Source organism: Eumetopias jubatus, unplaced genomic scaffold (genome assembly GCF_037043125.1).
Source record: "Eumetopias jubatus isolate StellerSeaLion01/CBP00866 unplaced genomic scaffold, mEumJub1_p1.0 scaffold_6, whole genome shotgun sequence".
In the NCBI taxonomy this organism is placed as follows: Eukaryota; Metazoa; Chordata; class Mammalia; order Carnivora; family Otariidae; genus Eumetopias; species Eumetopias jubatus.
In genome coordinates, this window is record NW_028274812.1 from 23,426,642 (window position 1) to 23,442,296 (window position 15,655).

General features: G+C 38.6%; 1 protein-coding gene across 2 annotated transcripts in view; it reads right to left on the reverse strand.

Moving 5' to 3' along the window:
• Positions 1-15,655, reverse strand: part of ADGRG6 (adhesion G protein-coupled receptor G6) — a 135,396-nt gene that overhangs the window by 26,631 nt on the left and 93,110 nt on the right. For both annotated transcript variants that reach the window (XM_028121455.2, XM_028121454.2), the window contains 8 exons: positions 13,186-13,297; positions 12,045-12,109; positions 11,153-11,363; positions 9,964-10,135; positions 8,459-8,599; positions 5,951-6,070; positions 4,281-4,326; positions 2,779-2,885 (listed from right to left, as the gene is read on the reverse strand). In XM_028121455.2, the coding sequence (XP_027977256.1) occupies positions 2,779-2,885; positions 4,281-4,326; positions 5,951-6,070; positions 8,459-8,599; positions 9,964-10,135; positions 11,153-11,363; positions 12,045-12,109; positions 13,186-13,297 (974 nt within the window). The remainder of the gene's footprint in view (positions 1-2,778; positions 2,886-4,280; positions 4,327-5,950; positions 6,071-8,458; positions 8,600-9,963; positions 10,136-11,152; positions 11,364-12,044; positions 12,110-13,185; positions 13,298-15,655) is intronic.

Below are 15,655 nucleotides of genomic sequence, written 5' to 3' on the forward strand. Positions count from 1 at the left end.
AGGTTACCCTGACCAACATTTTGGTTACTCCAGGATTTCATGGAGCAGAGAAATGGTCTTGAAGACTCTCCAGGTGACTTGTCCTTACCTCTTGAAAAACTTGTGGCTCCCATCTAGGTGAGGGGGTGAACTTGCAAGCCACAATTAAAACCACAATTTAAAGTGTAAATTAAACAAAATAATGTTATTTACTGTTAACACATTCACACACAACTCTCATGTTGTTTTGTACTTTTAGAGAATGAAGAATATGAAAATATTTATTCCTCTGAACTAGCCAACATAAAAATGTACTAATGTTAAAAGTATTAAAATCAGTTTTACTACTAGGAAATGTTAACAGAGGACATTAAATCCTTCACATATTTGTAGATTAGAAGATATAACTATGGGTCTGGGGCACATTTTTTAACTTCCCATATGGTAAATGTGTCACAGGGCAATGTAGACTCTGGGAATATCTTATAGAAGTGGATAAAGAGTTTGTAAATCAAGAAAGTCTCTTAGCAAAGCCTTGGTGGTCTGGAAAAGCCGAGAGGACATGGGTTCATCTCCAGGAAGGATAAATTCTGGAAAGTTTTTCTCCTAGCAGTTTATAAACTTCTAAGAGCAGCCAAGGTGAAAGGATAGTACTAAAAAAATGCATATATTCACATATATGTAAAACCAATTATTTAATCAAATGGCAACAGAAAAATACACAATTACAAATTCATAATAAAATTCAAACAATATGTGAAGAAACTAACCAAAGTAACGGGAAGCCAAACTTTGGTTACATATAAATCACTGCTGGATACTGAATTGTATTACTCTTACCTATTTATCTAACCTTAGACCTACAACATACATAATCAAGCTCAAAGACACACGTGCACACACACATACATGTGTGCACATGCACATGCACACAATTTAAATAGCTAAATGAATTAAGCTAAAATTTACATAATACCTGAATGAATGATGATGCAAAGTAAGTGTTTTCTAAAAGAATGTCTACTGTCACCTTTGGAGAAAGAACATGGAAGTTAAAACTGAGTGTGTTTTGGGGCGCTTGGGTGGTTCAGTTGGTGAAGCGTCTGACTCTTGATTTATGCTCAGGTCATGATCTCAGGGTCTTGAGATAGAGTCCTGCAGTCCTCTGCGATCAGTGTGGAGTCTGCTTGAGATTCTCTCTCTCTCCCTCCCCAGCTCATGCTATCTGTTATCTCTCTCTAAAATAAATAAATAAAATCTTAAAAAAAAAAACAAAACAAAACTGAGAGTGTGTTTGTTTGTTTTACTTAGGGAAAACATGCTATAGTTTAATTGTTCATTTTCATGCTCTGGCAGTAAAGAAAAATATTTATATTTTGGGAAAATTAAAAAGTTATTTGCTATGATTGCTGCCTTTTTCAATGACTTGTTTTATCCCTCAGAGGATATGTGCAGTAGGCTGTCAAGAAAATCACTTGCAAGATGGCCATATGACAATGGCCACTGACATCGGCCAAGAGGTTCATGAGCCTAAATGCCACATCCCACAGCCCCTACTGCTCCTGTCCAGTTCCATGGGAAGTGGGGGTAAGATCTAAGAGAGGGGGTAAACATAACCATGATGTCAGTGATTCAAATTCAAAAAGCTTTACTGTCTGAGCATACATGACTGCCATCATCATTTTAAAAAGCAAATGTGGTTTGATCCTTGGGAACTATACCAAATACCAGAAACAACAGTTCTATTACAATCTGGAGGATGCAATGCGCACCAGAAAAGTATCTGCAAAAAACACATGTGTATGAGATATAAGACAGAGGTATAAGTCTATGGATGAATTCAAAGGAGTTGTTAACATGGAGGGTGGCTCTGAGAAATTTGGTGGGATGAAAAAACAACATGTAGATGTGATCTAATTTTTGTTTAAAACTGTCAGACAAGCTGGCTAATGAGATAAAAATAGGGCCTTGGGAAAGATGGAAGGAAGGAAGGAAAGACTAAGATGAAGACCTAGTGGTAAGAGACATGTCACACCTTTCTCTTCTCTTGCAGGCCTGAAGACTCCATGCTGTCCTGGTCCCTAGTCTGTCCCAACAGCCTGGGGTCTCTGGGGGAGGGCGGCGGGGGGGGGGGGGCGGGATGCATCATTTTGGGTGACAGCTGGATCACCTAGCATAGTACCTGCTATAAAGTCACATTCAATCCAATGATTGATAATGCAAAAACAATATTTTATCAAAATTTTCACAGTTCCCTTCTATGTTAGTAAAACCCAACATTATTTTCCTCTTTAACTTTTCTCTCTCTTTCCCTCCTTTCCTCTCTCTCTCTTTTTTAAAGATTTTACTTATTTATTTGACAGAGAGAGACACAGCAAGAGAGGGAACACAAGCAGAGGGAGTGGGAGAGGGAGAAGCAGACTTCCCACTGAGCAGGGAGCCCGATGTGGGGCTCGATCCCAGGACCCTGGGATCATGACCTGAGCCAAAGGCAGACGCTTAATGACTGAGCCACCCAGGCGCCCCTCCTCTCCTCTCTCTTAATTCAGGAGTCTCATGGTGATTTTATCATCGCTGTTAATGCTACAGAAAAAAAAAATCAAGTGGGGTTCTTTTTTATAATTATTGTTACATATTTTAAATATGCGATCTCTGCTAATTAGCAAGATTCAAGGTACAGATGCCAATTATCAGGAAATAATTCCCAAAATACATAATCTAAAAAGGCTGACTTACAAAAAGAAGTATGCCTTCCCAAATTATATCATTTCAAAATGAGTTTAGAAATTCCTCCCCTACCATCAGAACTCCAAAGTGTGTGAGGTGGTTACATAAGCAGACCGTCTCGCTCTCATCTGAATCTCTGTGTGCCACACATCCTGACGTGTTCCAAAATCCAGAACCTTCTGTAAAGAGGAAGTCCACAAACATTGTGAAAATAACAGCAGGCCAGTTCCTTTTCTATAATGGATGATATCTTCTTTAGGAAAATATGCCTCAGTCTTTTCTGCCTTGCAGTTTATCACTCAAACAGATACTATTTATTCTTAAAGCTGCCAATACTTAGAATAATTGAGATTCCTGGAATCACAGAATGTTAGTGCTGGATTGGCAGTGAGAGATTATCTAGTCAGGGGTTTTCAACTGTGCTCTACTGAAGATCCTGCAAAAGTTTGATTCTAGTTTAACTTTTAATGTATTACAAAATAAACTTCCATGAAAAGAGTATCCCCCTTTCAAATATGTTACATACTAATGAAGTCTCTGAAGATCAACGCATTTTTTCCCCTTGTTTCAGCCTCTACTTTTGTAAAGACATCAGAACTAACAGAGGTCAGTGTCCTTCTAACATGCTGTTATGTACACAGCAATCACGCGCAGTGGCAACTTATTATAAATGCCTTGAATGCATCTTATCTGACTTTTATGGTAGGATGTGGAATATGAGCAACTCATATATTTGAAGAATATTTTAAGTCTGCAAGGTGATTTCATTTTTAATTATGTATCCAGTAAATCCACTTTCTCAAAACTGTGCAACTAGAAACCAAACAACAACAAGATTTTCCAGTTGTGATAAGGCGTATCAAAAACAGAGGTTGGGACACCTTCAGACTCCATTTCTACCAAGAAGCAGCTTGTGCTGGTGCTGGTTTAGAGTTAGTCAGGATAATCCCCCTGGGGATCCCCAAGGGAAGGGGACCCTTAGGGGGCAGAGGAGGGAGTTTTCATAGCTTGTCCTTCCCATCAAAGAGATCCCCACAACTTATACCTAGACTTCTCCCTTAATTTTGCCTTTTTCTCTTAATTGTTGAATGTCATTTTGGAGGCAGTTCATTTCTTTCAAGCAATATATATGTATTATAACCATTTCTTATTTATAGTCCTTTAGAATGCTTTCCCCATAATCCGAGGACTGGTAGCTAGATTCTAAATTGCATGCCTCATGCATATTAATGATCTCCTCAGAGGTGTCCTTAAAAGAATGAGATCAAGCATATATCGATATTCATCTAAAAGTGGCGATCAAAATGCACACTATATTTTATAAATAACTGAAATCAAAGAGGTTGTTTGGTAAAAAAAAAAAAAGTCAAGTTTACTTATTTCTTCTTGCAATGAGTAAAAAGTTGCAGAAATTCGGTTCACTTCCCAAATACCTAAACTAAACTTTGCAGTTCAATTGTCATCACACTTACACTGTGACTCACTCTGGCTGGGGTGGAATGAAAGGAAACGGGGGTGTCTAACAATGTTTAAAATTCAGTTGTTCTTAAGACAGCCAATATTTTAAAACTTACCGTTTTTGTTCAGATCCCAGAAGGCACAGATGGGATGAGGCACTGCCTATATTAACATAAGAATAAACATGCGAAATTATGTTTAAAATAAGTGAAAAATCTTATGATCTGAATATGGGAAAAGAGTCAAAATGCTAAGGTTTTCTACAAAGAAAGAGACCAGTATTAGTCATGCCAATACGACCTAGGAATGGCAGGCCGTCCAGAAGCATCTCCTCTCACGGAGACTTCAAGTGGAAATCAACCGTAACCTCATGAGGAATCATGCTTCCCATTTATCTAAAGGTTACTATATATGTCCCACCATAAAATGCTATCTTTAGCATTTATCAAAGCTCTTTACATTGTAACTTCACTTCATCTTCAAATTTCTCCTTTACATCTATGTGCCTGGAATTCAAAGTAGGGATTCAAACAGATATTTTGAACATCCATGTTCATGAGCAACATTACTCCCAAGAGCCAAAAGGTGGAAGCAATCAAAGTACTCACTGATGGATGAATGGATTAAAAAATGTGGGAGATATACATACATATATATAGGGAATATTATCCAACCTTAAAAAGGAAGGGAATTCTGGTACACGTTATAACATGGATAAACCTTGAAAAAGATTATGTTAAATGAAATAAGCTAGTCACAAAGGGCAAATACTATGATTCCAAATACGTGAGGTGCCTAGAATGGTTAAGTTCACAGAGAGGGAGAGTAAAATGGTGGTTGCAGGGGCCCAGGGGAGGGGAAATGGGGAGCTACTATGTAATGGTCCATGGTTTTGGTTGGGAAACATGAAGCAGTTCTGGGGACGAATGGTTCAATGGGCGCAGAACAACGGGAATGCACTAAAATGTCACAGAACGGTACACTTAAAAATGGTGAAAATAGTAAATATTATGTAATGTACATTTTACCACAATAAAAAAATTCTTCATGGATGAAGGAGCTGAAACAAAGGAAGCCAAAGGGTAGAACAAGGACGTCTCAGAGGGCTGGGTGACAAAGCCAGGCTAGTTCTTACATGACCTAACTTCCAAGCCTCAGTCCTTATCAGCCAGCTTCCTTCCTGCCTGCCTTCCTGTCTGCCTCATACGTGGGAGAATCATGAGTGGTGCCCTCTGGAAAAGAGGGGAGACCCTTGCCTGGCCTTACCTGGGACCAAAGGAACCCCCATATAATTTTATCAAATAAACAGATGATAGCAAGGGTAATGAGGCAACAAAAAAAACATTTGCCAAGATTCTAGATAACTGCTAACCTCTCAAAAAAATGAGTCAACCCTGCCCTGTTTCCCTTCTGCTTTCCCAGTAGCAGTAATTTCTGACTTAAAAAAAACAAACCCAAGCCTTTTAATGGCAGGATTGTGCAACAGCATCTGCATCTAATTTCTCAAAGTAATGTATCATTCCTTAAAAGGAAAAGAGGGGTCCTTTTCTTCACTCTCATTCTTCTGATGACTAAATCCTAGAGGGGAACAATTCCCCCATTTGCCAACACTTACCGTGACATTACAGCACCACCTGCTTAACTGTTCTCCCCTTTTTGGAAATTTGCCCCCATCAAAAAAGTGCTGGTAGAATAAAGTTCTTACCATGTAGGGGGAAAAAAAAGGCCCCACACTTCTCTGTAATAGTCTGCCTCTGTTCCATTGTCCTTTGTAGCATTTTCTTACCTGGTTTCTCATATGTTTGATTTTAATTCGAACAGGGTCCTTCAGACCCTGGATAGTAATGTTTCCAATACTGCATGCCATCACATAACTCACTAAGGTGCCTTTCTTGGTTTCTACATCCTTTCAAAGAAAAAAAATGGATTATTAGTCAGAAGTACACTTGTATTTGATTTTGGTGCTCCCAGACACGCAAACTGTCAGCACTTTTTACATTTAAGATTTTCAATTATAGAACATCCTGTTTATAAGATCAAATTGCTGGCTTCCCTGAAAGAGCTTTGCTATTTCCCTTATTATAATAAATACATTGAGGGAACATTATGAGCTGATGCTGTAAGGCAATGTTCATAAAACCTCACTCTTGATTGCTATGACTGATGTCAGCCAGTTATCGTCTGAAACAATACAAACCCAGAAATAATGGACTCATAAAAAGCCATGAAACAATTAGATCATTTCCCTGCCCTAGAAAACAGATGAAGTTGTTTGCTGTTAGAGAAGTATAAAAGAAATATGGTGTGAAAAATTAAAAAACAACAACAATTCATCTTTCACATCCGTGCCAACAGCCTGACGTGTTTAGTAACTTATAATTCTACTAGATGAAGGTCCCATCCAAAACTTTTTTTTTTTTTAAGATTTATTTATTTGAGAGAAAGAGAGAGCGACCGCGGGTGTGGGGGCAGAGGGAGAGGGAGGGAATCTTATACAGACTCCATGCTGAGCGTGGATCCGAGGAGGAGGGGCTCAATCTCATGACTCTGAGATCATGACCCTGAGATCGTGACCTGAGCCAAAACCAAGAGTCAGGCACTTAACTGACTGCATCAACCAGGCGTCCCCCATCCACAACTTCTACCTTCTCTGATTGTATACCTGCCACCCTCTGTAGCTTCCCCTTCAGAGACAAGGTTGTCAGGATAGCAAATCAGTGAATCCATGCTGCAAAATGATTGAGGCCAACAGCGTGTCTCTCGGCAAGACCATCTCTTACTCTTTCTTCCCTTGTGTTTTTCTTGTCAAACCTCCTGTATTTCTCTATTGCAGCTTATAAATCAGTTTTTGGGAATAATTACAGGATTTCTTAAATGCCAAATAAATCTCAGCAATTCAGAATTCAGAATAGAGGTTTTTATTACTTATGTGTGATCGTGTTCAATAAAGTTGGTAAAGGCTTGTGGATAATGGCCTGTGGATATCCTGTCTTTTCTTTAAAAAAATACTCATACCTTGTTCACTATGTTAGGGGAGTACCAGAGAACCCTTAAAATCTTTTGACTCTGCTATAAATTTACTTTAAAAACCAAACATATGTTTCCTGATAATATGTTGATTGGGAGATGCCAAGAGAGAAGGGAAAGGTAGTGTGCAGAAAACAGACTCAAAATGAAACAATGACAGATTCTTACAGTTCTAACCTTTCTCCCAAACCCCCTCCCTCTGGGCTCAACCTCTCCTCTGAGCAGAGCCTCCTCCACCACCCATCACATTTTTGTGACACATACTGCATTTTTTGTTTTGTTTTTAAAGGTGGTGTTGTAAGCCTCAAATAATTTTTATAAATGCAGTTTTATCTGTTCATAGCTATTAAATCCTTGGAATAATTAGTAATCACATTCTTAATTTACTCAAAATTTTCATATAGCTTGTTTCTAAAACATTTGCTGAAAAAATTTTTAAATTAGAATTACTGTAAGTGATTTTATGGTATTTCTTTTTCTTATCTGTAATTTATATTGCCACGCCTCTGTACATGACAGTTGGAAGCAATCCTTGAGACTTGGCTATCTTCTCTTACACAGATGGCGTTGTTTGGTATATGCTGGGATCTTTAATTTAATAGATAACTTATTTTTTAAAAAGGGCTCAGTGAAACTAGTCTGGATCGGGTTGCACTTTCAAAGGAAACCAGAGGTCACCTGTGTTTGCTGGCAGTGGACTTTCTAGTATCTAGAAATGATGCCAATAAAAATGACAATAAGTGCTCAGCACAATGCCATCCCTCTCTGGGGATGTGTGAAGGCCAAAGGTCCTTTGAAATATTAATGGGAAAACTGATTAAAGCCAAGAATGCTGCTCATTATGTAAACAGTGCTTCCTGCTGAATTTAAAAAAAAAGAAAGAAAGAAACAAAAACCAAACCTTTCCTTTGGCACACAATTTCTTTGACTCTGAAGGTCTAAATTGCTGGAGAGCATAAAATATTTAACAAAAGGAATAATAAATAGTCCCTCCACCACAAATTCCATTCCTAACTGTACTATGCAAGTCTTAATCTAGTATTTGATTTATTTAAAAAACCTAAATGAACACATCCTGTAATAAGCATATAATTCCCTGAAATAAAATGCTTAACTAATTATGTTAAAAATTTTCATTTTTGAAGATACAGTAGGTTAATTTCTCTATGCCTCTTGATATATTTTCAAGGAATCCAAACTTTCATTTTTTTCCTTCTGAGCAAAGAAACTCAATTTGCAATTGAAAAATAATTTAATGAACCCGTACCTGGAAAAGTCCAGTTTTATTGAAGAAAGTAAACTGTGCTCTTTTAACTAATACAGAATCTTCTTGACTTAAATCCTCAAGTAAGTTTGGAGGCAAAATTACAGAAGCCAATGGATCCATTTGTCCACTCTCAAAATCCATCTGTCACACACAGAGAGATACACAGGTCGAGTAATGACAAATTACCATGGTAACTAATCCACATCTGAATGAGGCAGGCAAGGGCTACTTGGTTAGGGCTGGGGTTTCCCTTTACCTCCACTGGAATCACTGCTGCCCTGAATGAACCCTACCGACAAAAGCCTGGATCTCATCTGGGTTTTGCAAATGTAGAAAAACAGAAGACACACTGATTGTAAGGCAAACTGAGAAATTAACAAATCGGTTAACCTCTTCAAGTATAAGAGTGAGATTTACACTTAATAGACTTTGAGCTTTTCTCAAAACACCTAGTGAAAGATAACTACAAAAAAGGAAAAAAACAAGATCGGAGTTGATTTGTCTGACTGCTGAGACTGAGTATCTCTGCACAGAGGAAAAGCAGCAGAAATTTTATGAATACTCTTGGATATCGTCTTTCCCTGAACCCACAGATCAGGCTCAAACGTGTCTTCCCATAAATGGATTCAGAATGAGACTGAGGCTGACCAAGTTTTCACTCTTAAATGTGAAACAGAAATATCCAAAAGAGCCACTACTCTCAAGCAGAAAGATGTCCTTCCTTTTATCCAGATTCTTAAATGTTCCATCTTGGTTTATCTCCCGAGAAGAGAATCAGCACGCACCACTGTGTGCTCTCCCGTGTCAAGGATGATGTTACGATCATTTCATTTGCCCATGTGGCTAACGCTAATGTACAGTACGAACTTGAAGAGTATCTGCTGGAAGGTCGCTCCACAGGGCAGAGAGGCTCTCCATTAACCTGTCCAGCCTCATCACTGCCCACCCTCCTCTCAGGTTCACGCCACTGGTCCTCACCAAAGTGCCATTCAAAGACCAGCACAATCAGCAACGCCTGGGAACTTGTTCCAAGTGCGAACTTTGGAGATCAACCCAGGACCTACTAACTTAGAATCTCTGGGGATGGGAGCCCACCATCTGTTCTGACAAGCCCTCTAGGTGGTACAATGTAGTTTGACAACCACTGGTGTGGTTGAATACATGACACCTCTTCCCACTCGGGCCCTGAATAAAGCCCTTCCTTCTGACTGAATGGATCCCCCCCACCACTCTCAATAGGGGTTTCCCACTGGTGGTTGAACACTTAGTTCCACCATCACCTCTTGTAGAAGGTAAGCTGACCACCCCGTCACATGGGTTCTAAAAGGACACCTCCCCTCGGTGTCCACGTACCTGTGGCTACTGCTATTATTAACCTCAGCAAGTGTCTTGACCTACCTGCCTGCCACCCCGCCAACCAAGATCTTCAAGCAGACACTGGTAAGTGATCAGATAGTGTTCCTTTGTCTAATTAATTAAAATTAAAGAAACCACTGGCTCATTACCTGGAAATAGGATTCATTATTGCTTGGAAGACCGATGCTAAAATTTGAAATTTCATTTGTCCCTGGGGACAGGGATGAGACTCCAAGAGCCAAATTCCGAGTTGTAATATTCACATGTGATGTGCTACTTAGGTCTATCTTGAAGGCCAATTCATCAATTGTCTTTAAAGCTCTAAAGAAATGACAATACCACTGTTAAGTAATACGTTTTATGTACTTGTACACAGGTGATTTGCAGCAGGACAAAATACAAAACAAGTAAAATTGTCTTTAAATTTTCTGACCTTAACATGAATACCAACAAAACTACCCCAAACCACAATAACATCAGTTTAAACACAGAATCATAGTGATGAATGCATCCTCAAGAGAAATGTTATGCTTTAAGGACTACCAACAATTAAATCACCCTAAACAAATAACTGTTTTTCATCTCCTAGCCTTTCTTTCCTCATATAAAAAATACCTTTTCTATTTTATAACTGGTGAGAATCAAAGGAAAATAATGAGGTAAAAGCATTTATTTGGACTCTAAGACACTATAAAAAGTTTGTAATTATTATGTAGATAAGGTAAGTAAAAAATACATTTTAACAAATATAAAACTTTCACTGAAGAAATTTGGTTGAAAGGAAGAAAACAAGAATTATTAACACATTAAATGAAATAACTGGATGCACACTAATTGTGTAAAAACAGGTACATTTCATATGCCCTGGGCATTTTCATTCCTGAAGTACAATGATCACACAGCTATGGCATTTCCATGTCACAGTCCGTAGGACAGAATTTACAGTGACCAAGTTATGCCTAAAAGATGTGAGCTCAATGTTTGCTAAGTGTCTCTTTTGCAATCAAAGTGTCCTATGCTAATATATATAATAGCTTATCTGGTGAATTAATCCCAATTAATGTTTTTTCAGATGAGAAATGACATACTGATTATGTTTTTCTGGAGCTATTTATTTTTCTTGCCAGATGGACAATCCTAATCATTTTGTAAATTGCATTTCTCAAGAAAGAAAATAGAGGACTTTGAAGTTCACTTTGTGAATGATCTTGGGAACTACCCATGGATCTTCTGGAGATTTAAATGATCAAAGCTGGCCACCAAGCATTCAGATAACTGAGAAATTACATAACATGTATCCAATAAATTCTACTCTCCAGAAGAAAAAAAAATACTTACTCAGAAGAAGACTCAAGCAAGTCACTGTCTGGACTGGTTAAGATATTGGAAAATATATTCATTAAAGTTGAACCAAGCGTTATATCAATGTTTTCTTCTTTATTCACAATCCTTTTGACCTGTTCTACAATGCTGGTAATATTGGCTGAGCTTAAGGTCTGCCCATCACTAGTTAAATTTAAAATCTGGTTGGCCACTTCATTTGCTTCTCCTAAAAAAAGACAGGAAAAAAACAAAACACAAAATTCTGAACATTTCAGGAATCCAAAAGATACTATATGATATTTCCACTTCAGAGTCCCAACTTTGGAGGGACCAATATTCATATATAGTTCTAAGAGAAATGGCCCCAGAATCACAAAAAATAAGTGTATAGCTGCTGATTAAAAATAATACACATGTAGGGGCCCCTGGGTGGCTCAGTCAGTTAAGTGTCTGCCTTCGGCTCAGGTCATGAACCCAGGGTCCCGGGATCTACCAGCATCTGGCTCCCTGCTCAGTAGGGAGTCCGCTTCTCCCTCTGCCCCTCCCCCCCAGCTCACGCTCTCTCTCTCTTTCTCAAATCAATAATAAATAAAATCTTTAAGGAAAATAATACACAACTATAAAACACTGACACAAATATCAATTTATTTGTTACATGTTCTCTAAAATTATTTATTTTCCATCTCTAACAGAATAAGCAGAACAAAAAGTTATCAGGAAAAACACAAAAGTTTTACAAAAAGAATCAGGAAAAACAAGAATTTCCTACCTTAAGTGAAATAATCATTTGCTTAAGCTTTTATTATTACAATGGTTATCAGATAGCAGAAGAATATATCTGAAGAGGATGAAAACTATGAAGTCATTTCATTTCGCCTGTGAAACTGAAGGAAAACTGCTCACTTACTTGAACAGTTGGAGAGATCAGGAGGCCCCCAGTAGGCTACCGATGTGTTGGCAGGGTCACGATAACTAGGGAACAAAACAAGGTATTTCAAATATTTGACATAAATGACATTTTAATTGACAAAATTGGTTAATAATAAGTTTGAGAATTTGCCTTGATGTCTACGTAAACTTCATTTGAAAATAAAATTGTAATACATTGAACTAAAACTCTCACCGGAAATCCTTATTAGAAAAAAATCAGGTGCCATGCATCCTGGAAACACAATACTAGCAATAGCGTGTGTCCTAAGATGGGATATATCCGGTTACTAAGGTTGAAGGCATATTCGGTAATGTGGGTCAAATACCTCTTTAAGAACTTTGATAAAATCTGATTTTGATTTCACATAACTCTGTAAAGCAGATTATAATCCACACTTTATAGGTGAGGAAAAAAGACAGAGAAATCAAAGAATATTCCGAAGTCTCACAGCCAGGAAGGGGTAGAGCCTTGTTTCAAACTAGGGTCAGTAACTCTCTAAAGCCCCTTCTTTCCTTCCTACCATGTGTCAAACATAGCAGAACGTGCAAAGTTTGGGCAGTTTCCATTTTTGACCCCCCTGCCCCCCACCCTGTGAGAAAACTCCAACTGGGGGTGAGGAGTGTTCAGTGAATCCTCTGCAGTCGACCTGTCTGAGGTTTCTGTTAAACACTTAGGAAAACTACACCCTGACAATCTGCATTAGCAGCCTGCCCTAACCTAGGATCCTGAATTTAGTCCCTCTTTTTCTGCCTCTTCTCACTCCAACAATAACCATTCCCAATTGTTTAAAGGTTTTGGAATTTCAGACACATGTTCCAAAGCTGGAAGTTAGCGCTGTTCATCCACATGCTTTGCTCTAGAGTCACCCTGCGGTTTCCAGATTTCCCCATCTTTCTTTGGAGAAGGTTAAATTAGCATGGTGCTTGGAGTAAAAAGCTTTTCTTGGTAACCTACCTGCCTTTTTACCCTTCATGAAGTGTGGTTTAGGCGTTCACAGACTTTCCTGTCCTTCCCAATCACTATACAATGTATGGGGACTATCGTGCAGCCAGCCTGTGTAACCCAGGCAGGTAGACAATGTGCAGCTTTACTGGCAAGATTCAATAAAAAGCATTACCATGTCCGTGAAGCATAAAAGCCCTGTTTTCCTGGACAGGGAAAGTTGTATACAGAAGGTGGGATGAGTGGCCAGTGATAGCCTTTGGGATCCTCATCAGCAGGACATAAACCTATGTGAAAATAAGAGCCAACACAGAAATGTTAATCTCTTCTTTGAAGTAAAAGGTAAAAGAGCAAAATGATGATGTTGGTACTTAGGTATTTATTTCATGTAATGCTAAAATACTGTTTTTTTTTTTAATGTTCAGAATTTGTAAACCTTTAGAAATTAGGAACAATAAACATTTAGTACACCTGAGACACAAAAGTTATTCAAATCAAAGTCACACACTTATGGGAGTATAATCATTAAACATACATCATTATTCTAATATAAACTGTTAGCCAGTAACATTAGTAAAATAAAGATGTATTCAAAAAATGAACACCACATACAATAACGATCCTGAAAAATTCAAAATGTAATATGATCTTTTTCCAAAGGGGAAAGCCTACAAAATGATGCATCAATCCTGTTGTCATTGAGTTGTAAGCATATTCTATGGAAAACATTTCCAGCTATTCTGAAAGCACCGACTGCCTGGAAGTCTGCTGGGGGGATGGAGAGAGGGGACTCATTAACCAGTGCCACATGCCCCTCACCTGCGTCTTCATCCTCAAATCATCCCACCTGTTGTTGGAAAACTCTCTGGGCAAGAGTCATGACACCAGTAATTTCGATTTTACCATTTTAAAAATATCCAAATAAAAGCAATATATCAACGACAATAAAATCATGTCATTTCAGGACTGAAAAATAGCCATTTAAGCCAGACCATTGGGAACTGGTATTAGAGTCTCCAACTTAACATTTAAAGAAATTTCCCATCTACATTCTAACCCTTAACATCACCAGGGTTTGTTCTTTAATATTTTCAATTGGTAGAAACTTTTCCTCATAGGCCCACTTTCAGAAAAACAATAAAGCACAGAATTTATTTATTATGTTATGTTAGTCACCATAAAAATACATCATTAGTTTTCGACGTGGTGATCCACAATTCATTGTTTTTTATAACCTCTTGTGCTCCATGCAGTACGTGCCCTCCTTAATACCCATCACCAGGCTCACCCATCCCCCCACACCCCTCCCCTCTAGAACCTTCAGTTTGTTTCTCAGAGCTCATAGTCTCTCATGGTTCATCTCCCCCTCTGATTTCCAACCCTTCATTTTTCCCTCCCTAATGTCCTCCATGCTATTCCTTACGTTCTACAGATAAGTGAAACCATATGATAATTGACTTCCTCTGCTTGACTTATTTCACTTAGCATAATCTCCTCCAGTCCCATCCATGTTGATGCAAAAGTTGGGTATTCATCCTTTCTGGTGGCTGAGTAATATTCCATTGTATATATAGACGACATCTTTTTTTAAGATTTTTAAAAAAATTTATTTATTTGACAGAGAGAGACACAGCAAGAGAGGGAACACAAGCAGGGGGAGTGGGAGAGGGAGAAGCAGGTTTCCCATGGAGCAGGGAGCCTGATGCGGGGCTTGATTCCAGGACCCTGGGATCATGACCTGAGCCAAAGGCAGATGATTAAGGACTGAACCACCAAGGTGCCCCTGGACCACATCTTCTTTACCATTTGTCTGTTGAAGGGCATCTTGGTTCCTTCCACAGCTTGGCTATTGTGGACATTGCTGCTATGAACATTGGGGTGCATACGGCCCTTTTTACTACATCTGTGTCTTTGGGGTAAATACCCAGTAAAAGCACAGAATTTAAATTAAGTCGTATAAATTATATGTCTAGGTAAGCAGAGAGTTTTCTGGGATTCTGCAGCCTCCTAGAACAGAGATGAGGCTGGCCGGCCCTCACAGAGTTTCCCTGTCATATATAATCCACCATTCATCCAGCTACTCCTTGTGGAGACTCATTAGTGAAAGGTAGCATGTGTACTCTCCCCTGCCTCAAGAAGCCCCGTTTGTTAATAAGCAAGCACTTTCCCATAGAGGCTCAGAAACTGTTCATGATGATGACATCAACAATGATGATTTGCATTCTGCCACCTCCATGAGTTCTCTGTAACTGTGTAAGTGGACACATTACATATAGGTAGTTCCTTATCCAAGCCAGGGATACCTGCTTCTTTATTACACTGGGATTCTGGCCTCAGTGGGAATCAGCCTCTTAGAGACTGAGAAATACTTGCTTCCCTGTGTGTGTGTATAAGGAAAAGAGTCAGTTTCCTTTTCTTTTGATCTCTATTAATATGTTTAATCATAATATAATCATATAACATTAGAATAATATCTTCGCTTCTTATTGTCCATATTTGTGATCATTAATTTTTCTACAATATCCCCATCAAACCTCATTTTTTTCAAGTATTTAAGTGCTAGGGAATGTGCTGGGTGCTAGGGGAGGTGGGAAATGAGGGTGTTAAAAAAAAAACTAACGGGTGTTCTCAAGCCAGAGGAGATT